The sequence below is a fragment of the Phalacrocorax carbo genome, chromosome 6, assembly GCF_963921805.1.
Source record: "Phalacrocorax carbo chromosome 6, bPhaCar2.1, whole genome shotgun sequence".
In the NCBI taxonomy this organism is placed as follows: domain Eukaryota; kingdom Metazoa; phylum Chordata; class Aves; order Suliformes; family Phalacrocoracidae; genus Phalacrocorax; species Phalacrocorax carbo.
The window spans coordinates 58,556,434-58,574,273 of NC_087518.1; the positions used below are offsets into that span (position 1 = coordinate 58,556,434).

At 43.3% G+C, this 17,840-nt stretch overlaps 1 protein-coding gene across 5 annotated transcripts in view; it reads right to left on the reverse strand.

Moving 5' to 3' along the window:
* Positions 1-13,905, reverse strand: part of EVI5 (ecotropic viral integration site 5) — an 84,065-nt gene extending 70,160 nt beyond the window's left edge. For all 5 annotated transcript variants that reach the window (XM_064455504.1, XM_064455502.1, XM_064455503.1 and 2 more), the window contains exons 1-2: positions 13,772-13,905; positions 1,018-1,247 (exon numbers count right to left, since the gene is read on the reverse strand). In XM_064455504.1, the coding sequence (XP_064311574.1) occupies positions 1,018-1,166 (149 nt within the window). In that variant the 5' untranslated portion in view covers positions 1,167-1,247; positions 13,772-13,905. The remainder of the gene's footprint in view (positions 1-1,017; positions 1,248-13,771) is intronic.
* Between the last annotated feature and the right edge of the window lie 3,935 nt (positions 13,906-17,840).

Here is a 17,840-nt window from a genome sequence, read left to right on the forward strand (position 1 = left end):
CAGGCAAAGCCCTGCAGCTATCTGCTGTATCTAAAACTTATTTGGAGCTCAAGATCTCCCTTTAGAGTCAATCTCTCATGAACAACTGAAGCACACTTGTCAAATGTTACCAAATTTTGCACAAGGCCAGATGACTTAAGTCCTGCCTCGAGAGTGCAGATAAGTACAGGTTCTGGAAATTCAGCATTAAGCAATCATAAAGTCCAATTTTGTTTCTTAGCAAGCTTGCCAATGTGCAATCACTGTGCATGTCAAGAGCAACCGATCCAACTCAAAGTTTCATCATGAACTGTAGATAGTAAAGATAAATATATACTCATGGAAAGGCTGCCAAGAAAATGGTTGCTTACTATGCCAAAAAAAGCCAGGATGAATAGAGAAGACTGATTAGGAATTTACTTTTCATTAAATTAAGACATTATGCATCTGCCACCATTAGCATAACAGCAGGATACATGTACCATTTCTTGCAAATAAAGATGGCTGAACACTGTTCCATCCCTAAACAGTGCAGGTTATATAGCAGAAAGCAAGTGCTGGGCAAAAGTGGAAAAAAATAACAGAAAATGGAATTCAGAAATCTAACATTTCAAAAAACTAACAGAAATTACATTTTTGATCTAAGAAGCTGGGAAGGTTATACAGAAGTTTCATCCCTGTGCACTCTATTTAAAATACAGTTGGACTCAATGTTCTTAAAGGTTTTTTCTAACCTGAATGATTCTATGAAATTGGATAGTGAAAATCACATGGCTCCAGTGTAAAGTCTTAGGATTAGAGGCAGCTAAACACCCCCATAAAACCAGGAGACAAAAAACACCTTGAGTTCCACAAAGAAGTGACTTTTTAAAAATATAGCGCAAGAACACAGTTTCTTAAGCCTCAGGGCCTTGAAGTTGAAATGTTGTATCACAAAGTTTTACTTAACTCCCCTTTAACAGCCTCAATGCTGAAACTGCAACAAACCAATTGTAGTCTCATTACTATACTTTGAGGACCACAAGGTTTTCCATTCACCTGTTCTGTTCCTCAAGTTTAGCGAGTAATTCTAAGTCGTCTGGACTCAGCTGTGTTGGTGAGGATGGTGATAACGCAGGTGTAGACAGAGTGGTAGAGGAGGATGTAGTGTGTAATGAGGCAGATGGACTTGCCACCTGACTGGCCATTTGACTGACGGTGTGTGATACGGTGTTCTTCACCCATGAGAGAGTGGAGCTCAGCTTTCCTGCAACCTTGCCTGTCGCCACCTGTGATGAAAAAAAGAAGAGGATGCAATCGCTGTTTTTTAATACTTTTTTCAGTAAACCTGCTGCTGAAGAGAGGAAAAAAATATATATAATATGCATGAAGTGACACTGAGATTATTTATTTCTCCAGAACACCCAAGGCTGTCAGAAGCAACACAAGCATCAACAACAATACAGTATTATAGAGGCAACATGCAAGTAATCTACAAAGGAAGACTCAGAGGAACTCTTGACATATACTCACAGAGCTCATTTCTGCAGTGCAGAAATACCACAGAACCCGGGATCAGCTCAGACTTCCCATTGCAAAAATAAATAGAAATAAAAGCTTATTTTAAAACAACTTGATCAACTAATGATGGCACAGAAAATGTAGAAAAATAGATAAAGAAACAGTCAATTACTGATGGACACTGGAGCAGTACAAGTATGTCAATGTAAACACTCCAGACCACCCACTGCTCAACTTCATCAATCCCTACAGCAGCAGGACAGAGGAGGAGGGGCACCACATTTTGGTCCTACACCAAAGCAAGAGATCCTCTAGCGTCCCCACCAGTGTGCAGTAAACAGTCACAAAGAATTTACACCCGTGAATCTACAACAGCTCCTGAACATCTTACATGAAAGGCCTCGTGCTGCCAGCTCTTCTCCTGCCTCACTTTCTCTGCAGGTCACCTCTACACCAAGTGGCCTTGACCCAACTCCACTGCCAGTGCCTGGACAATCCTGGGGTTTGTGAGGGGTCCTGGAGGAAAAGCGAGAGGTGCTACTGGAGTAGAAGGGAGCTCTGAGCAGATAGTCAGGGAAACTGTGGGTCCCAGAACAAGGGTAACTGGGGCTGATCATAATCTGCTGCCACTTCTTGACCAGTGCTATGGGGTAATGCAGCCTGGCAGAGTCACCAATCACTACAGAACAAACAGCAGCCTCAGGAGTTATCTTCCAACAAACACCTCACTAGAGCTTCCTTCAGCAACTGAATATGTAAGAGGCTTGGACCTACAGCGATTCACAGTTCAGTTTGCCCCCTGGCCCAACTCAGAGAAAACCCAGATGCTCCTTAAAGGAAGAGCTAGCTGCCCAGCAAAAGGTTAAAATTTGTCAAAACCAAGGTTGAGGAAGAACTTCCTTTGAAGTGGTGCTGCTGGCAACTACTTATTCTGACCTTTGCCGACTTCCTCAAAGCACAAAATTGCTCAATGGTCATCACAAACAACTCTGCAGTACAGCCTATACAATAACGGCTAAGATACTAAAGACATTGAGCGACAGGAAAAAAGTCCATTCCCAAGATCCTCTAATAGAATCTAATTAAAGCAGATTTCAACTGGAAAAAGTAACTCCATCTCAGCACACCATGCATTTATCTGAAGGACAGCATACAGACCGAGTGGCTGGTTGCTAAAGCAGCAGCTTTTATTTAGATACAATGCTACAATGAACTTTGTGAATCAAATCCAGCAGTATCTTATTTTCATGTCATATCAGAAGGAAAACACATTGAATGCCTTCAGAAAACAAGAGGTACAATACAGGCCAAACAAAACAGCAGGACGCAATCTTCTCCAGCAAAGTGACACTTAAGAGCTCTCCTAGAGGGCTGCAAAGAACCTTCCAATTTCCATATGCTTAACATTCATTCTGGAAACAGTAACAGATTTTGCTAAAAATCTTCAGATCCACAGATACAACCCACAGCTGGGAATAGTAAGGTCCCAACGTAAGCATCAGAAAGGTTCCAGTGGATGCTTATGTCACCATTGGACAGGAAAGCTTAAGTATTTCAGTATTTAACAAAAAAACCCAAAAACCAAACAAGCACTAAACACAATCTTTTCAAGATAATCTTTAGAAAAATCACTTCTAGTACTAGTATTTGACACCATCTTTTATACAAGAAAGGAATAAAAATTGCTAAATGTTTCTAAATCTTAATATCCGCATTATTATTTCACACAGTCAATATCCTTTATTCTCTATCGCTATGAAAGAGTAAGTTATTGCTAGTTCACTTTGAATAAAACAGCATTGTGATAAAGGTAACTTGTACATTTCACTTAAGACTGATTATTTTCTCAAAGGCTCTAAGCTTTCTAAAATAGGACAAGTAACTCCACTATTCCAAAAACAAATGTTGGCAGAAACAGGGCCAGTCTTAAGAACATAGCAAATATGACTGTCATACACAGCAGGTTTTAAGAGTCACCAATTCTAAGAATCTTACACATAAGCGTTAGAAAAGCACTAACTTTGCTTAATACCCTATGTGACAGAACCAGGAAGTATACAATTGGGTTTTATCTCTTTACTTTGTAAAGTAACTAGGAAGACTTAAGGTGAAGTAGTAAATCCAAGCCGAGTCTGGCTTACACATTGAGGCTCACATTCCACGTTAAGATAGCTGAAAGCAGGGGATGGGGTGGGGGACAGAAGTCAAGATTCTTACTAACATTCATTCACCAACACATCACTAGGTTTAAAAAAAGTTATTGCAAATGTTTGTACAAACCAATTACATGAAGAATACTAAGAAAAAGTATAGTCAAGAAAACCATGCAAGACAGCAGTTAAATCAGAACAATGGGTCTAACAATACTCCCGTTTCTAAAAGCAGTTTGGAGTTTCCTAGGAATGTATTCAGAGAATTAGTACCAAAAAAAATCCTTAGTCTGAAAACGTTAACACATACAACAAGCAAAAGGCACAGTTGCAAAAATCAAACGTTTAAAAATCAAAAGGCTCACAGTGACATTTGTAACAAAAACACATGAAGAATTCATTTGGGGAAAACACCTATGGCAGTCACCCAGGGCCAAGCTAATTTAAGAGAAAAAAAAGATTCTGATTAATAGCTAAGTATTCAAACCTATATCCCTTTGGCCAGGGTTTCCTAAAAATCTAAAGCCAGCTCTCAAATGGTCAGCATCAGCCTAGACTCCTGGACCTAGACACGAAGGCATTTAGTATCAGTTCATTATCCCTTTCCCTAATTAGGATAGAGTAACAGGATTTTCATATTCTGTCATTCCACCTATGTTAATTTCAACATTTATATTCAGTGGCAGAAGATTTCATAGAGTTATTCTTTGATAAGTGACTTAAGGCCTTCCAGAAAACAAGTCACTGGAATTTGAAAATGAGAAAACCTTCCTAGGAGCAAGACACCAGTATTCCTATCAGCACACCCGCAGTACTCCTACACTCGCCCTTCCAAGCCTATACCCTTCTTTTAAGAATGAAAATGCCTGCTATGCATCAAAAGCGTTTCAACCCTGTGCATGCCATTCCATCTGACAAGATAGTTGTACTTAGCCATCACTAAACCACAGACCACTGGTACTTCCCACCTTTACACTGACAATCCCTGCAACAGGAAATCCACATCCCACTACTGAGACAACACATACAGGTAGTAGAGAAATCAATCCTACTGACTGCCCTACTAAGACAATACATGCATGTAGTACAGAAATGAATCCTCCTGACTCCCAAGAGCTATGCACCTCTTTCCTCTAACAGCACAAAGAAAGAGCTAAAGGTTTCATCCTAGCCCCTTCTGCGAAACCAGGGCTCCCCAATTAAAAAAAAATAAATCACAGAGCTATCAGGTTATTGGTATATTTAAAGGTGGAAAGACTAATTTCAATGAGAATAAATTCCCTATGAATGATGGCAGGTACTTTCACTGGGTATCACCAACTCCAGGAAACACAGGAAACTCTGGATGGGCCTTCGGTTTAACACCTCCTGGCTTTAGAGAAGTGATTTTGCTTAACACAACGTTCTGGAAAGACTCAAGAAAGCCAGTATCATTAAACCTTTAATCTTTTCTTTGCATTTTTGGACACAGCCTCCTCAAGGCTTTCCTAAACAAATGTTACTTTTAGAAACTGGTTATCATTTAACCAGTGATATTTCTGCAGGCCTGCAGCAGCTTCCCCCTTTTGGCTACAGCAACGATGCACTGCAGCTATGAAGTGTCCTTCCCTTTGCTACTCTTCACTGTTGCTGAGAAGAGACCATAGTCACAGCTCAGCTGTTCCCAGCTGTAACAAGGCCAACCAGATGCACCACAGCCCCCCCCCCCCCCCCCCAAAATCTTAGCTAGGTCACAGCAACAAATCTAACTACACACAAGGCAGGGCTTTTGCCACCACCCTCTCACGAAGCGCATACGCCTAAGCCACTCGCACTCTGCTCTGCCTTACCTTACCCCTGAAGCGCTCACGCTTGCGAAGCCGCTCTACCTGGCGCCCTCCTGTCCTACACCGCGTATCACAGGCCACGGCCACGCAGACAGCTCAAGCCCAGACTCTGCTCTGTAAACCCGAACACTTACCAGATCCTTGCCAGATCTCCCTCCCTCCAGCTAACCAGCTCAGGCCGGAAGCCCCCAGTTACGGGTGTTCTTTGCTCAGCTCATCTCAGCCAGTTTTTCAACCATGCAAAAAGAATTGGTTTCCTTTTCATCCCCAGCATTTTTCAGATGCTGAAATTCAAGTTACATCTGAAGAGTATAAAAGGTAACCTACATTGCCTGGGAAGCATGCCAAATCGAGAGCACCATCAGGATGATCAAGCTGTTATTAATTATTATTAATGTGTGATCAAAACCAGAGCCAACCCGTTTGAAAAGCGTGCTTTCTTTCCCCGAGAGGGGGTTTCTCTCAAGAACCTGCCAATTAGTCAGACTTTGAACACAGATGCTGCTCCCAGCCCTCTCCCAGGGACACCGACACTTCCTTCCCACTGAAGAGGGCCAGGTCTGGAGCCAGGCAGGCACGGGTATGCCTGCTCTACCCTCCGCAGGAGGGCACAGGGAACTGCGTAGGCATCATCCAGCTCCAAAGCTGCTGTACTCATTCAGGCTCCAAGCCATATTAACAGCTACACAGCTCCCAGTTTGCCAACAGACCAAGAGCAGGGGAAGAGTTCCCTTGCACCTACCTGCCTAAGACCAAGGAGATACCTCCTGAATGAGTGAGTGAACTTTGAGTTTGAAAATATTGATCTTTAAGATGATGAGGGGAACAGGACTTAACTACTAAAGCCTTACCACTATGCTGCAGTTTCCAGTGAGCAAAACAGACCTACCAGCAATTCTCACTCATCTGGTCAGTCATCAGGCAAGGCACAGACCTGTCTGCTACATACTTCAAGCTACTGCAAAAGTCATGAAGGTTTATATTGGTATTATACACAGATGTGTATGATGTATAGTTTATATATGCCAATTTAAATACATAAAATTCAGTATCTCAACTTTACATTTAGTATCTTTAATTAGGTGCCGATTACAGCGCTTCATTACCAAGAAGAAGTACAATATTGTGTTCAGATTTTTGAGTTACTCAAAGGAGTACTGCAGGGGACCAGGAGATTAAATATTTTAAAGAAGGCTAGCTGAAGGTAGACCGCAGCGTCCCACATTACGTACAATTATATAAATCCCTGAGAACCCCAAGGTATTGCGCAACACCTTACAGGAAGGCCAAAAATGTTACCACCACATTTTTTTGCGTTTGCCAGACAATATTTGTTTTTCTGCAAAAGTGTATTTAGATTTGTTTTTAAAAAGGTATTTCACTGTAACACATTGAATTAGCTTAATACTTATACTGTGCATTTCCCTCAGGGAAATCTGTTTTGAAGTTGCATGTATCATGGCAACCCAGAATACTGTCTCATCTATTCCTACCATATGACACGGTAAAAGTAACTTCAAGCCTTACACAAACACTACTGTATATATTACATATTCTCTACTCTTCCTTCTCTTCCTGAAAAAAGAAATGGGGGCTTCCAGAATACGGGAAGTAATCCTTGTACTATTCTACATATAAAAAGTCTCACATAATTGGGGCTGAAGTTGTATATGTGGTTCTCAGGCCAGTTACATAGCATTCCATGGACCAAGTCTCCTTGCTTCAAAAAAGATATTAGCATTCTAATATTTGAAGAATAAATTAAACTGACTCAGTCAATGACACATGCAGGAGAAGCAGCTGGTGAATCAGCCTGTTATCATACTTTCTGACAAGCTAAAATCCTAATTTAGGGCTCAAACATGGTTCCACTATAAGCTTCCTCTATAGCTTTTACACTACAAATTCATATAACTGATTTCTGCTGAAGTCTGAGGAAAAAGCCCTGATTACTCTCATATTCCTGATTATTCTTGTAATATCACCTAACAATAGTCAAGAACTTCATGGATTCCATTCCCCAGCTTCCATTTCACTAGTTCTCCAAGTCTTTCTAATATAAAGAATAAAGCCATCTAACATTTTATATTGTGTAAATCTTCAGCTATCAGAAAGCTTTCTGTAGTATCATTTAGTAAACACAGGTTCTTTAAAAGTCCTCTTCAGACTCCCGCATATTGGAATTTTGATAGTCCCTAACCATCTGAAAGAAGAAACTTGAAGCCACAAGCTCAGACACAACATAACCATCTAACACATACCGCGTTTTAAGGAGGTACTTCATTAGACCTATTGTAGTAATCCACTCAAGGTTGAAACCACTGCTCAAAGTCCTATCAATAACATTTCAATCACTGACCCAATTACACTGAATTCTATTTATTTTCAAGAACAATTCCAGGTTTTTAATTACCTCAGAAGTCCAGCATGCTTTACTGTCTGTCAAGCACCACCCCACTATGCTAGCTGAGGAGACAAACCACGGTGCTTCTGCAGACACTAGATCCTGTCCACCCAACGATGGTCCTTGATCAAACAAGTTTCAAATCTGACATAGGAATGTAACAACCTTCCAGAAACTACAAAGACCTTCTTTCAAGAGGAAAAGAATTAGAAACAGTGTTTTTATACAGAAGATGGCTGAGAGCTCCTCAAAGCTGCAAGAGAAAACATTGAAGGACTACAGCAAAAACCTTTACCAGGGAACTTCCTTCATTTCTTTGTTCTCTTAGACCTTGGTTTGGAAAGCGTCTTTATATTTGAGGTTCAGCATGCCAAGTTACACACACATATACTTGAAGGACCACCCCCTTGGCTAACAAAACAGAGGGAGGAATCAGATTAATCAGCTAAAATAAAGAAACAACTCCTGCAAAGTCAGTTTGTTTATGCACTAGATTGGAAGATGTCTTTCATTTTTTCCTTTTCAGTAAAATGCAACCCAGTCATTTCACTGGAGTTCAAGTAAGTATCACCAGGCATTTACAAAGAAATAATGCTTATCATTAAAGCTCCTTTCTACGAATTTTACTTTGCTACTCATTCCCTGAAGCTTAACTTCCTTAATGTTCCTTTCAGCCAACTTCCTCCTGGAGAGGAGCCAGGACTAGCATCTAAACTACATTAGGGCAAAAATAAACAAAAAAGTATATAAATGCAGTTACATTTATGAAAAGCCTTTAGGTCCAGATTTTGGAAGTAAAAAACAACTAAGTTGTATTTTTAAATGTCCACTGAGCCTTAAAGAAAAGTCGGTGTTTTTAACACAACTCTTCATTAAAAAAAGCACACAACATTTGCATGAAATTAAATTAGTATGTTTAAAAGGATCCTATATCTGACAACATTAAAACATATCAGTCCATGCAACATCTGTTTTTATGGACTGGCAGCCCAAGTGTTTTCTAGGTGTAATTCTCCTTGTTTATAGAGAGATTAGATAAACTTATGCCACAACCTACAGTCTAGAACCAAAATGCTCACCTCCCGTTTACCAAGTTGTGCGTGGTTCCCTTTCCAAAGGGATATATGAAGTGAGCATTGAATGAACATAAGCATGGCCTTACGGAATATGTCAACACTTGAAAGTTCATTAATTATTTTATTTTTTTAAACAAGTCAGGTGACACAGGTTGGTGAGACCCTACCTTCAGGATATTACTCTTCTTTCCTTTAAATTATCAGCTAAAAGGTCAGCTTTCTATCAGTTATATTCAAATTCAAGAGAGTAAACCAGTTTCTAAATGACTGGCTGGTAACCAGCTTTATTTGTGAGCTACAAGTTCATTCCAAGCTGCAGCTGCTGACAGAGAACAAGAAATAAAACGTAAAAGTTTTAGAAGTGAGAAGTGTAACCAATTTAGAAATTTCCACATAAGAAAGTTGTCTCAGCTACTCAATAAACATAGCCCATTTAAACACAGATGCATACAACCAACAGTTGATTCTTTTAACACAACCCATGTCAACACCTGTGGTCTTGCAGTAGTATTTCATTTTACCCACCAATTTACTTAGTATATCCACAACTTGTCTTCACAAGCACTTACAGCATAACTTGAAGCAAGCATATTTTCGCGGCTACAGAAGGGTCTTCCTCCATGCTATCAAAGTTCATAACAGCACTCCTGCAGCCCTGTCAGAGCACAGCACTTAGAGAAAACATTTTCTTCAGTTATTGACTACAGAAAAGGGAGATGGCTCTTCTTAGAAATTACATAGCTGATCATCATCAAATGAAATCAGTTATTTTCTGATTAGTTGACCATTGACTTACACTTTCGTTTGGAAATAAGGACCTATTTACTTGATTCAAAAAGGCCTGTTAGTGGAAAATGCAAGGAAGGTCAATATAACACAGAAGATTTTTTGTGCCAGTCTGACACCAGGAAGATTATGTAAACATCCCAAGCCCATTTTATCATGGTGTGCAAGTGTCTTATCACAGAATTTTAACTTGCCTTTGTCATTTTATTTTGAGAAAGACTGATCACGATTCTTTGGAGAAAGAGCTGAGAAATGCTTACTAAAGCTTCAGCCAAACCCATAAAGTTCAACCACTAATGCATTCCAAGGCAGGGGGCGTGGGAGTGGGGAAAAATTAGTTTAACAAATTTCTTTTTATTATGCCTGAAAGTAGTCCACTGTTTGAACTATATATTATCAAGAAGAATGCCTGAAAAATTAGAGATATAAAACTAACTTCTATGTAATGTCACTCCATATACTGATGAGGATGGTACGTGCCCAAAATGTTAGGTTTGGCTAGCTACTAGGTTTTGACACACAATTTAAGTGACATTCGATAGTCTTACACTTCTATAAAAAAAAAAAAACAAACACAAACAAAAACCAGTAACCTCTTTAAACATCCTCTGAGTTACAAGTGCACAGTCAGCTTGTGGCAACAATCCACTACTAAAAGACCGGCCCCATCTGCCAGTCTGATGAAACCAAAGAAATACATAGTTAATACTGTACAAGATATTGGTGAATCAGAATTCTGTATCATCACAATATAATTTTTTTTATTTAAGCAAAGGATCAAGGAGATGTTAATGTTGTCATCAAACAGATATTTAATGCTATAATAAGAATCACTGAGACCTAGGGCATAAGACCACGCAGGAGTTTGAGAAGGGCAATAGGGTACCATGTAGCAGAACACATTGTAACAACCTATTACCAAAACATTCATATTAGGGCTGGGTTTTGTTTTCTAAAGGATTCAACTGTGGAAGTAAAAATAAATCAGCAGTTACTTGTAAAACAATACAGATCAGACAAGATGACAGATTTTGGTAACCACGCCCATCAGAGCCAGGTAAAATTCATTCAGACAGAAGAAATTAAAGATATTTGCTAGTAGCTTTTGGCTGCTTCCCAAATTGGAGAAAAAAAAAAAATACAGAAAGGTTTACGTGTCCACAGTCATTCTATCACACCACCTCACTTTCTGTCCAGAGTAAAGCCCAACCCTGGCACTGTACTTCATCCCCAAATATACAATAACTGCCTCATTGGGACTCACAAGCGTTACATTTACAGACAATTAGCAAACAAAAGTTGACAGTTGCGCAGCCTGAAACAACACAGAGACCACAGCATGATCCCTGACAGCACAACCAGAAGGAGATCCCTTTCTTCACTGCCTGAACCCTACAGCAGGCACAACATTTCCCAGGCCCTCCCTAAAACACCACTTCCCAGCTAACCGAGCAGTTTCCAGAGTTCACAGGTAAACAACGCTAAGAGTAATTAAGGAAAAGCTACACATTTCACTAAATCACTTCTGCTGCTACCTTGTGAGAATACAGTGTCCGTGTACGCGCAAACACCAAGAAACACGTCACAGCTGCGTACAAAATGTGCAAAGCAAGACGCAAGCCCCTGCACTCGTAACAACCCGCTACCCATTTATTCCAGTCACCGCTTGCTGGGCAACGAAAGGATGTGCCTCAGCTACAGGCACTTCAGCAGCTGAACCCACAGCGACCACAAGACTGTACTCCTGATTTAAAGGAATCAAAAAGCTACCAACAGACCATGTTGGTTGTTACAAATATGGAAGACACAAGCCTTTAATTCAGCATGCTATCTACAAACTTAAGTGACATGTATTCAAGAGCTTCAGAAAATATATCCAACAACTCAAAATTACACACTCTTATAATATTTACTATTTTCTTTTTTTAAAAAATAACCATTTTAGTTGTGTCTTGAGAAAAAAAGAGTATGTTATCAAGGCAAGTATGGGTTGATAAAACAACATTCATGAAGTCAGGATTTGTTTTCTTTATTGTTCCTCTCTCAGAATGCCAGAAAATGTTTTTCTTTTAAACTATGCATTTGACACTTAAAATGATACCTAAAATATTAAATTCTATTACGCCTCTTCCTTAAGCATTAGAAATTTATTTTTCCTACAAGTTAAGCAATCAAACCAGGAAGAGTAAGAGCTTGTAAACATACTACTAAGTATGCATACCCCAACTTAGCTATTTTCCCCCTTCTAAATCATGATCTTAGAAGCTTGCATTAGCAAGGTAAACAATTTTTCCAATATTCACTGACAAAGGACTTTTCTTCCTATTTTTATTAGTTCTCCATATATTACCGTCCTACCCAGAGAAGAAACCAACAGTAACTGTTTAGGCACGTCATTTCCCCCACCCCTTCTCTTCTTGTAAACTGTGAAAGGCTTTTCTCCCATCTCTTCCTTCCCATGAGTCCCCCTTCAACCATTCCACCCTCCAACCATCTCCTGCTTACTTGTTCAAAAGCAATCCAGAAAGTCCACAGAAGACAAGCATACGGAGAGCAATAAAAAAAAAGAAAAGCCACCAAAAAAACCAAAACAGAAAAACCCCAAGGCACCAAAGCTGTAGCTCAGGAAGTCCCTAAACCTCAGCCTGTAGGAGGTTAGGAAGAGATATGGGGGAAAGCAGGGCTGCTCCACTGAATCTGTCTTCTCCAAAGATCTGCTCCTCTCAGTGGTACCACTGGGCCAGGCAGACACCCCATGACGATTACCACTCCTCTCATCTGAGTTTATCAAATTTGGGCAATGTTGATTCATAACACTGAACACTCTCCTCCTGATTCTGCAGCTCTTTTCCACTGGCCATCTCTTATTTCCTCTCTTAACCCTTACTTGAAATAGAATTCTTGTCTACGCGTTTCAAAATAAGCTTTAAATCTTTATAAGTGTAAATATAGAGCTGTACAATCACAATCAGAGCACAAACTGCACACTGAAAGAAGGGAAGAGAAATTAACAGGCACATTGATGCAAAGCACTTCTTTTTAATACAATACTATCTACCAGAAAAAAAAAAAACAGAAACAAGATACAGTTACCATCTCCTTTAGCCACATAAAGTAAAGCAAGTAGGAAAAAAAGTTTTTAATTTTTTGACAAATACTTTTGGAGATAGGTAAAACATACCAAATATTGTCAGTTCTTCTCTCTATGAATCTGCCTCCCTTCTACATCTTTTGTATGCAATCCTTGAAAAATTAAGTAAAAAAAGATTTGTCCCAGGCTGATGGGAAACCCTCTGTTTTGGTACAGTCAGCGTTAACACCAGCTCAAGCTGGAAATACAAAATGGTATGCCAACTTCACGCTTCCTATAAAACTGCACTGATGAGCAACGAATTATACAGAAACACAGAAAAATAACACAGAGAAAAACAGCTGGAATAGAGAACAAGGAGCCAGAACATTAACATCGATTTTTTTACCCTTATTTATATAATCATGTCCGTGCAGACGCACCAGGAGGGGCCGGTGAATGAGACCCTCGAAGAAGCGTTTGAAAATTATCTCTCAGGAATGCGACACCCGTGGGTTCCCGGTTTAACGTCGTTTCCATAAACCCAAGGAAGCAGTCACCCTCTGCAGGCAGACCCGCCGAAGCCTTCCCTGGGCCGAGCGCCCCTCCCCACCGCCACCACGGGGAACTTCCACCGCGGAGCTGCCAAATACCCACTCGCGTCCCCGCGGCGGCCGCGGGCTGAGGCGGCGGCTGAGGCGCGGCCCCCGCGGCCTCCCGTCCCCCCCGCCACACACACACACACACACCCCGCGGGTCGCCGTGGGGGAGACCGGGTTTCCCCTCGCCCGGCAGCGGCGCGGCGACGCCGCTCGCTTCCCCGTTCCACGGCGGCGGGAGGGCCCCGGCCCGGGGGAGGCTGGGGGTGGCGACGCCCCCGCCGCGGCCCGACGGGAGAGGACGGGACGGGGTCGCCGCGCCCCGCCTAGGCCCGGCCGTGCCCCCTCAGCGGCGGGGGCGTGGGCCCGGCCGCGCCTCACCTTGGAAGCGTTGCCCGCGGCAGGGAGGCGCGAGCATCGGCGTCCCCCGCAGCCCCCCGCCGCCGCGCTCCGCCGGTCCCGGCAGCCGGGCCACGTCCCTGCCCGCGACGCGCGCAGGCGCACTCAGCGCGCAGCCGCCGCCGCCAAGGGCAGCCCCGCGCCCACGCACGACCGGCCCACGCGCGACCGGCCCGCGCCACGCCGCGGCGGGACACGGCTCTGCCCCGCCGGTAGCCGGCCCGGCGTCGGCAGGGCCTGCTGGCACGAAAGCCACGGCTCCCCTGGTTCACGGGTGGGGGGCACCACACGTGTGGTGGAAAGCCGGGCGGCACGCTGCCCTCACAAGCGTGGCAGGGTACTTACATGCTCCCGCCTTGCAGGTCACCCCGTTATGTCATTGCTACTGTAAGGGCAAAAAACCACCACGCCACACCCCGCTCCCATATGCCGAACGCCAAGTCACAGCACCTTCACTGGCACACCATGCCCCCAACAGCACTCCCACTCATGCCCTTGCCACTCACGGCAACGGTGGAGCAAAGAAACTACTGCATCACCTCGACACAAGGTAAGGATGCATTGCATCTGCTCCCCCAAGAGTAGGGTTTTCTGATGTAGACCTGCCCAGGGATTTCCATAACATCACCTATACATTGGAGGTTACACACAATAACGCGCTCTCCAGGAGCACCGAGCACCTCAGGCCAGATGGGCCCTTCCTTATGAGCATTTGTCAGACACATTTCAGTCGGATACCAGTTCAGTTACACAAACAGTTGAGAGATTGTCCCCCTGGAGCTGCACCCCGTCCAACAACGAGCCCGTTCGCCACTGCACTTCTGCAAAGAATAGAGACAAAACCATACAAAAGTCCTCACCTGCAAGAATTCTAACAAAAGCTTAACCTAAAAAAAAAAAAGCCTTATCACTACCAGGACACGTACACCACTCTACGCACTGCTTTATAGCCAAATATACAAAGAATATACTCTTATAAAACCAGTAAGCAGCAATAGCGGGAATAAGCTATAGATAGGCCTCCAGCATAGCTTTTTTTGCTTCAGTAATGCTATCAGCTGTTGCAAATGGCAGCAGAAAAAGTACAGCTACTACAAGTGATCACCCAGCTCAGTCCCATCACAGAGAACAGCCTTACCGCTGTGGGTTCCCCGCGGACAAACAGGGAGAGGGACCCTGCTTGCCGGAGTGGATTCATCAGTTCAAGAGGCTTCTTCCAAATATAAAACGCTGCTCTGAGAGACCTGCGTGGTACCTTGCTCTCCAGAACACACCAAGTAAAAGCACTTTGTACAATATAACAGAAAATGAGAAATAGCAGCAGAGAAAAAAATGCAAATATACTTTTTCCCTATCAGTAAGTGCTATCAGCAAAAAGCACTTTATTAAAGCATTTTAAAATCTTAGCTTTTACCTCAACAATTTCAGCACTACTATGAATAGTAGTCACCCTTTTAAGAAACATTATCACTGAAGGCAGAGGAAAAATGTGCCCTGAATTTGTAGGTGATTCAGGGGTGGGGCTAATAAGCTCAGCTAGAACCTCCCTGTTTTGCAGGGTGACAACGAGCATGAACACATGTGGAGGCACGATGGGATAATGGGCTGATTTTTGTGATGGTAAGCTGTTTTAGGAGCCAAAACTCCTCCTGTTGCGAAGAATAAAAAATTTATTTTATTTGTTCTTGTTTAGCAACAAGACTAATGGAGTCTTGCTTATGATGCCATTGATGTGAGGTGTTTTTCATCAAAGTAATTAATTGCCCAGCAATTGTGGGCAATTATGTCATCAAATGGTTGGGGCGGCGAAGGGACCTATAGAGCCCATTTAGTCCAACCCCCCTGTGGTGAGCAGGGACATTTTCAACTAGACCAGGTTGCTCAGAGCCCTGTCTGACCTGGCCTTGGATGTCTCTAGGGATGGGGCCTCCACACCCTCTCTAGGCAACCCATTCCAGCGCTTCACCACCCTCATTGTAACAAGTTTCTTCCTTATCTCTAGCCTAAATCTGCTGTCTTTTAGCTATATGCTAGAAAGTAGCTGAGGCAATGTGCTCCCCTACAGTTACTTTATGTAAAAATTGAAAAGTACGTAGAATTCTCACCTTTTAAAAATTCAGATGCAGATAGTTAAATGATTTTGGAAGGTAGCGGGTACGTCCCTGCTATGAACCATGCTAGTACTTGTCTGATGTAGGAAACGCTTATTATTTCTTTCATTCTCTTGTGGATATTTTTATCAAATTAATAATATTTTAAAATATTGGTCTATGTATAACAGCGTGGTGGGGTTTCTTTTTTAGTAAGGTGAATGAGGATAACCAGAAAAGTGCATCAGGACCAGAGATGCTGGCTTTCTGCACTTTTATCTGACATCACAATATCTGGTGCCACTTGACCTGTTTGTCCCAGTATATGTGTATATATGTATGCGAGCATACGTTCTTGCTTTATTTCATCAAATATCAATTGTCCCAAGCATCTATAGTTTATTTTAGGAACAGCATTTGATGGCTGTTGGCTTCACGTTTCAATTATTTTCTGTTCAATCAACTGTGAGAATTTTCCCTAGAAAACAAAGGGAATTAAAATCCTATAATGTTTCCATAATCGGTGACTTTTAAGATCAACTCTATTGATTTTTCTGCTGTAAGAATCCCTTTGCTGATAACTGCTTTGGCGGCTAACAAAGGAAGGCCGGGGAGCAACGACACATTACATGCGGGCATCAGGTGGCTGTGGTAATTTTATTTTCCTCTAGAATTCATAGAGCCATAGAATCATAGAATGCCCTGAGTTGGAAGGGACCCACATGCATCATCGAGTCCAACTCCTGCCCCTGCACAGGACAGCCCCAAAATTCACACTGTGTCTCTGAGGGCCGTGTCCAAGTGTTTCTTGAATATTGCCAGGCTGGTGTTGTGATGCCTCCCTGGGGAGCCTGTTCCAGGGCTCCACCACCCTCTGGGGGAAGAAACTTTTCCTAATGCCCAGCCTAACCCTCCCCTGGCCCATCTCCCTGCCATTCCCTCGGGTCCTATTGTTGGGGACCAGAAAGAAGAGATCAGCTCCTGCCCCTCCTCCTCCCCTTGTGAGGAAGCTGGAGACTGCGATGAGGGCTGCCCTCAGCCTCCTCTGCTCCAGGCTGAACAAACCAAGTGACTTTAGCCGCTCCTCATATGGCTTCCCCTCTAAACACTTCACCAATTTTGTGGCCCTCCCCCGAGCACTCTCTAGTGACTTTGTATCCCTGTAGCGCCCAAAACTGCAGGGTGCTCGAGGTGAGGCCACGCCAGCACAGAGCAGAGCACGACAATCACCTCCCTCGATCGGCTGCAATGCAGTGCTTGATGCATCCCAGGGCACAGCTGGCTCACATTCAACTCACCGCTGACCAGAACCACCAAGTCGCTCTCTCTGATTGCATTTCCCTGACCCGTTCAGAGATGACCTTAGTTATGAACAAGTGCAAGGTCCTGCCCCTGGGGAGGAACAACCCCATGCTCCAGCACAGGCTGGGGACTGACTTGCTGGAAAGCAGATCTGCTCAGAAGGCCCTGGGAGTGCTGGGGCCAGCGAGGTGACCCTGACCCAGCACTGTGCCCTTGGGGCCAAGAAGGCCAAGCGTGTCCTGGGGTACTATAAAAAGGAGTGTGGCCAGCAGGGCGAGGGAGGTTATCCTCCCCCTCTGTTCTGCCCCACTGAGGCCACATCTGGAGTGCTGCATCCAGTTCTGGGCCCCCCAGTTCCAGACTGACAGGGAGCTGCTGGAGAGTCCAGCGGAGAGCTATGAAGGTGGTCAGGGGCTGGAGCATCTCCCTTGTGAGGAAAGGCTGAGAGACCTGGGTTTGTTCAGCCTGGAGAAGAGAAGGCTGAGGGGGGATCTCATCAATGCCTATAAATATCTGAAGGGCAGGTGTCAGGAGGATGGGGCCGGGCTCTTTTCAGTGGTGCCCAACGCCAGGCCAAGGGGGGATGGGCACAAGTTGGAACACGGGAAGTTCCCCCTGAAGATGAGGACAAACCCCTTCCCTGTGCGGGTGCCGGAGCA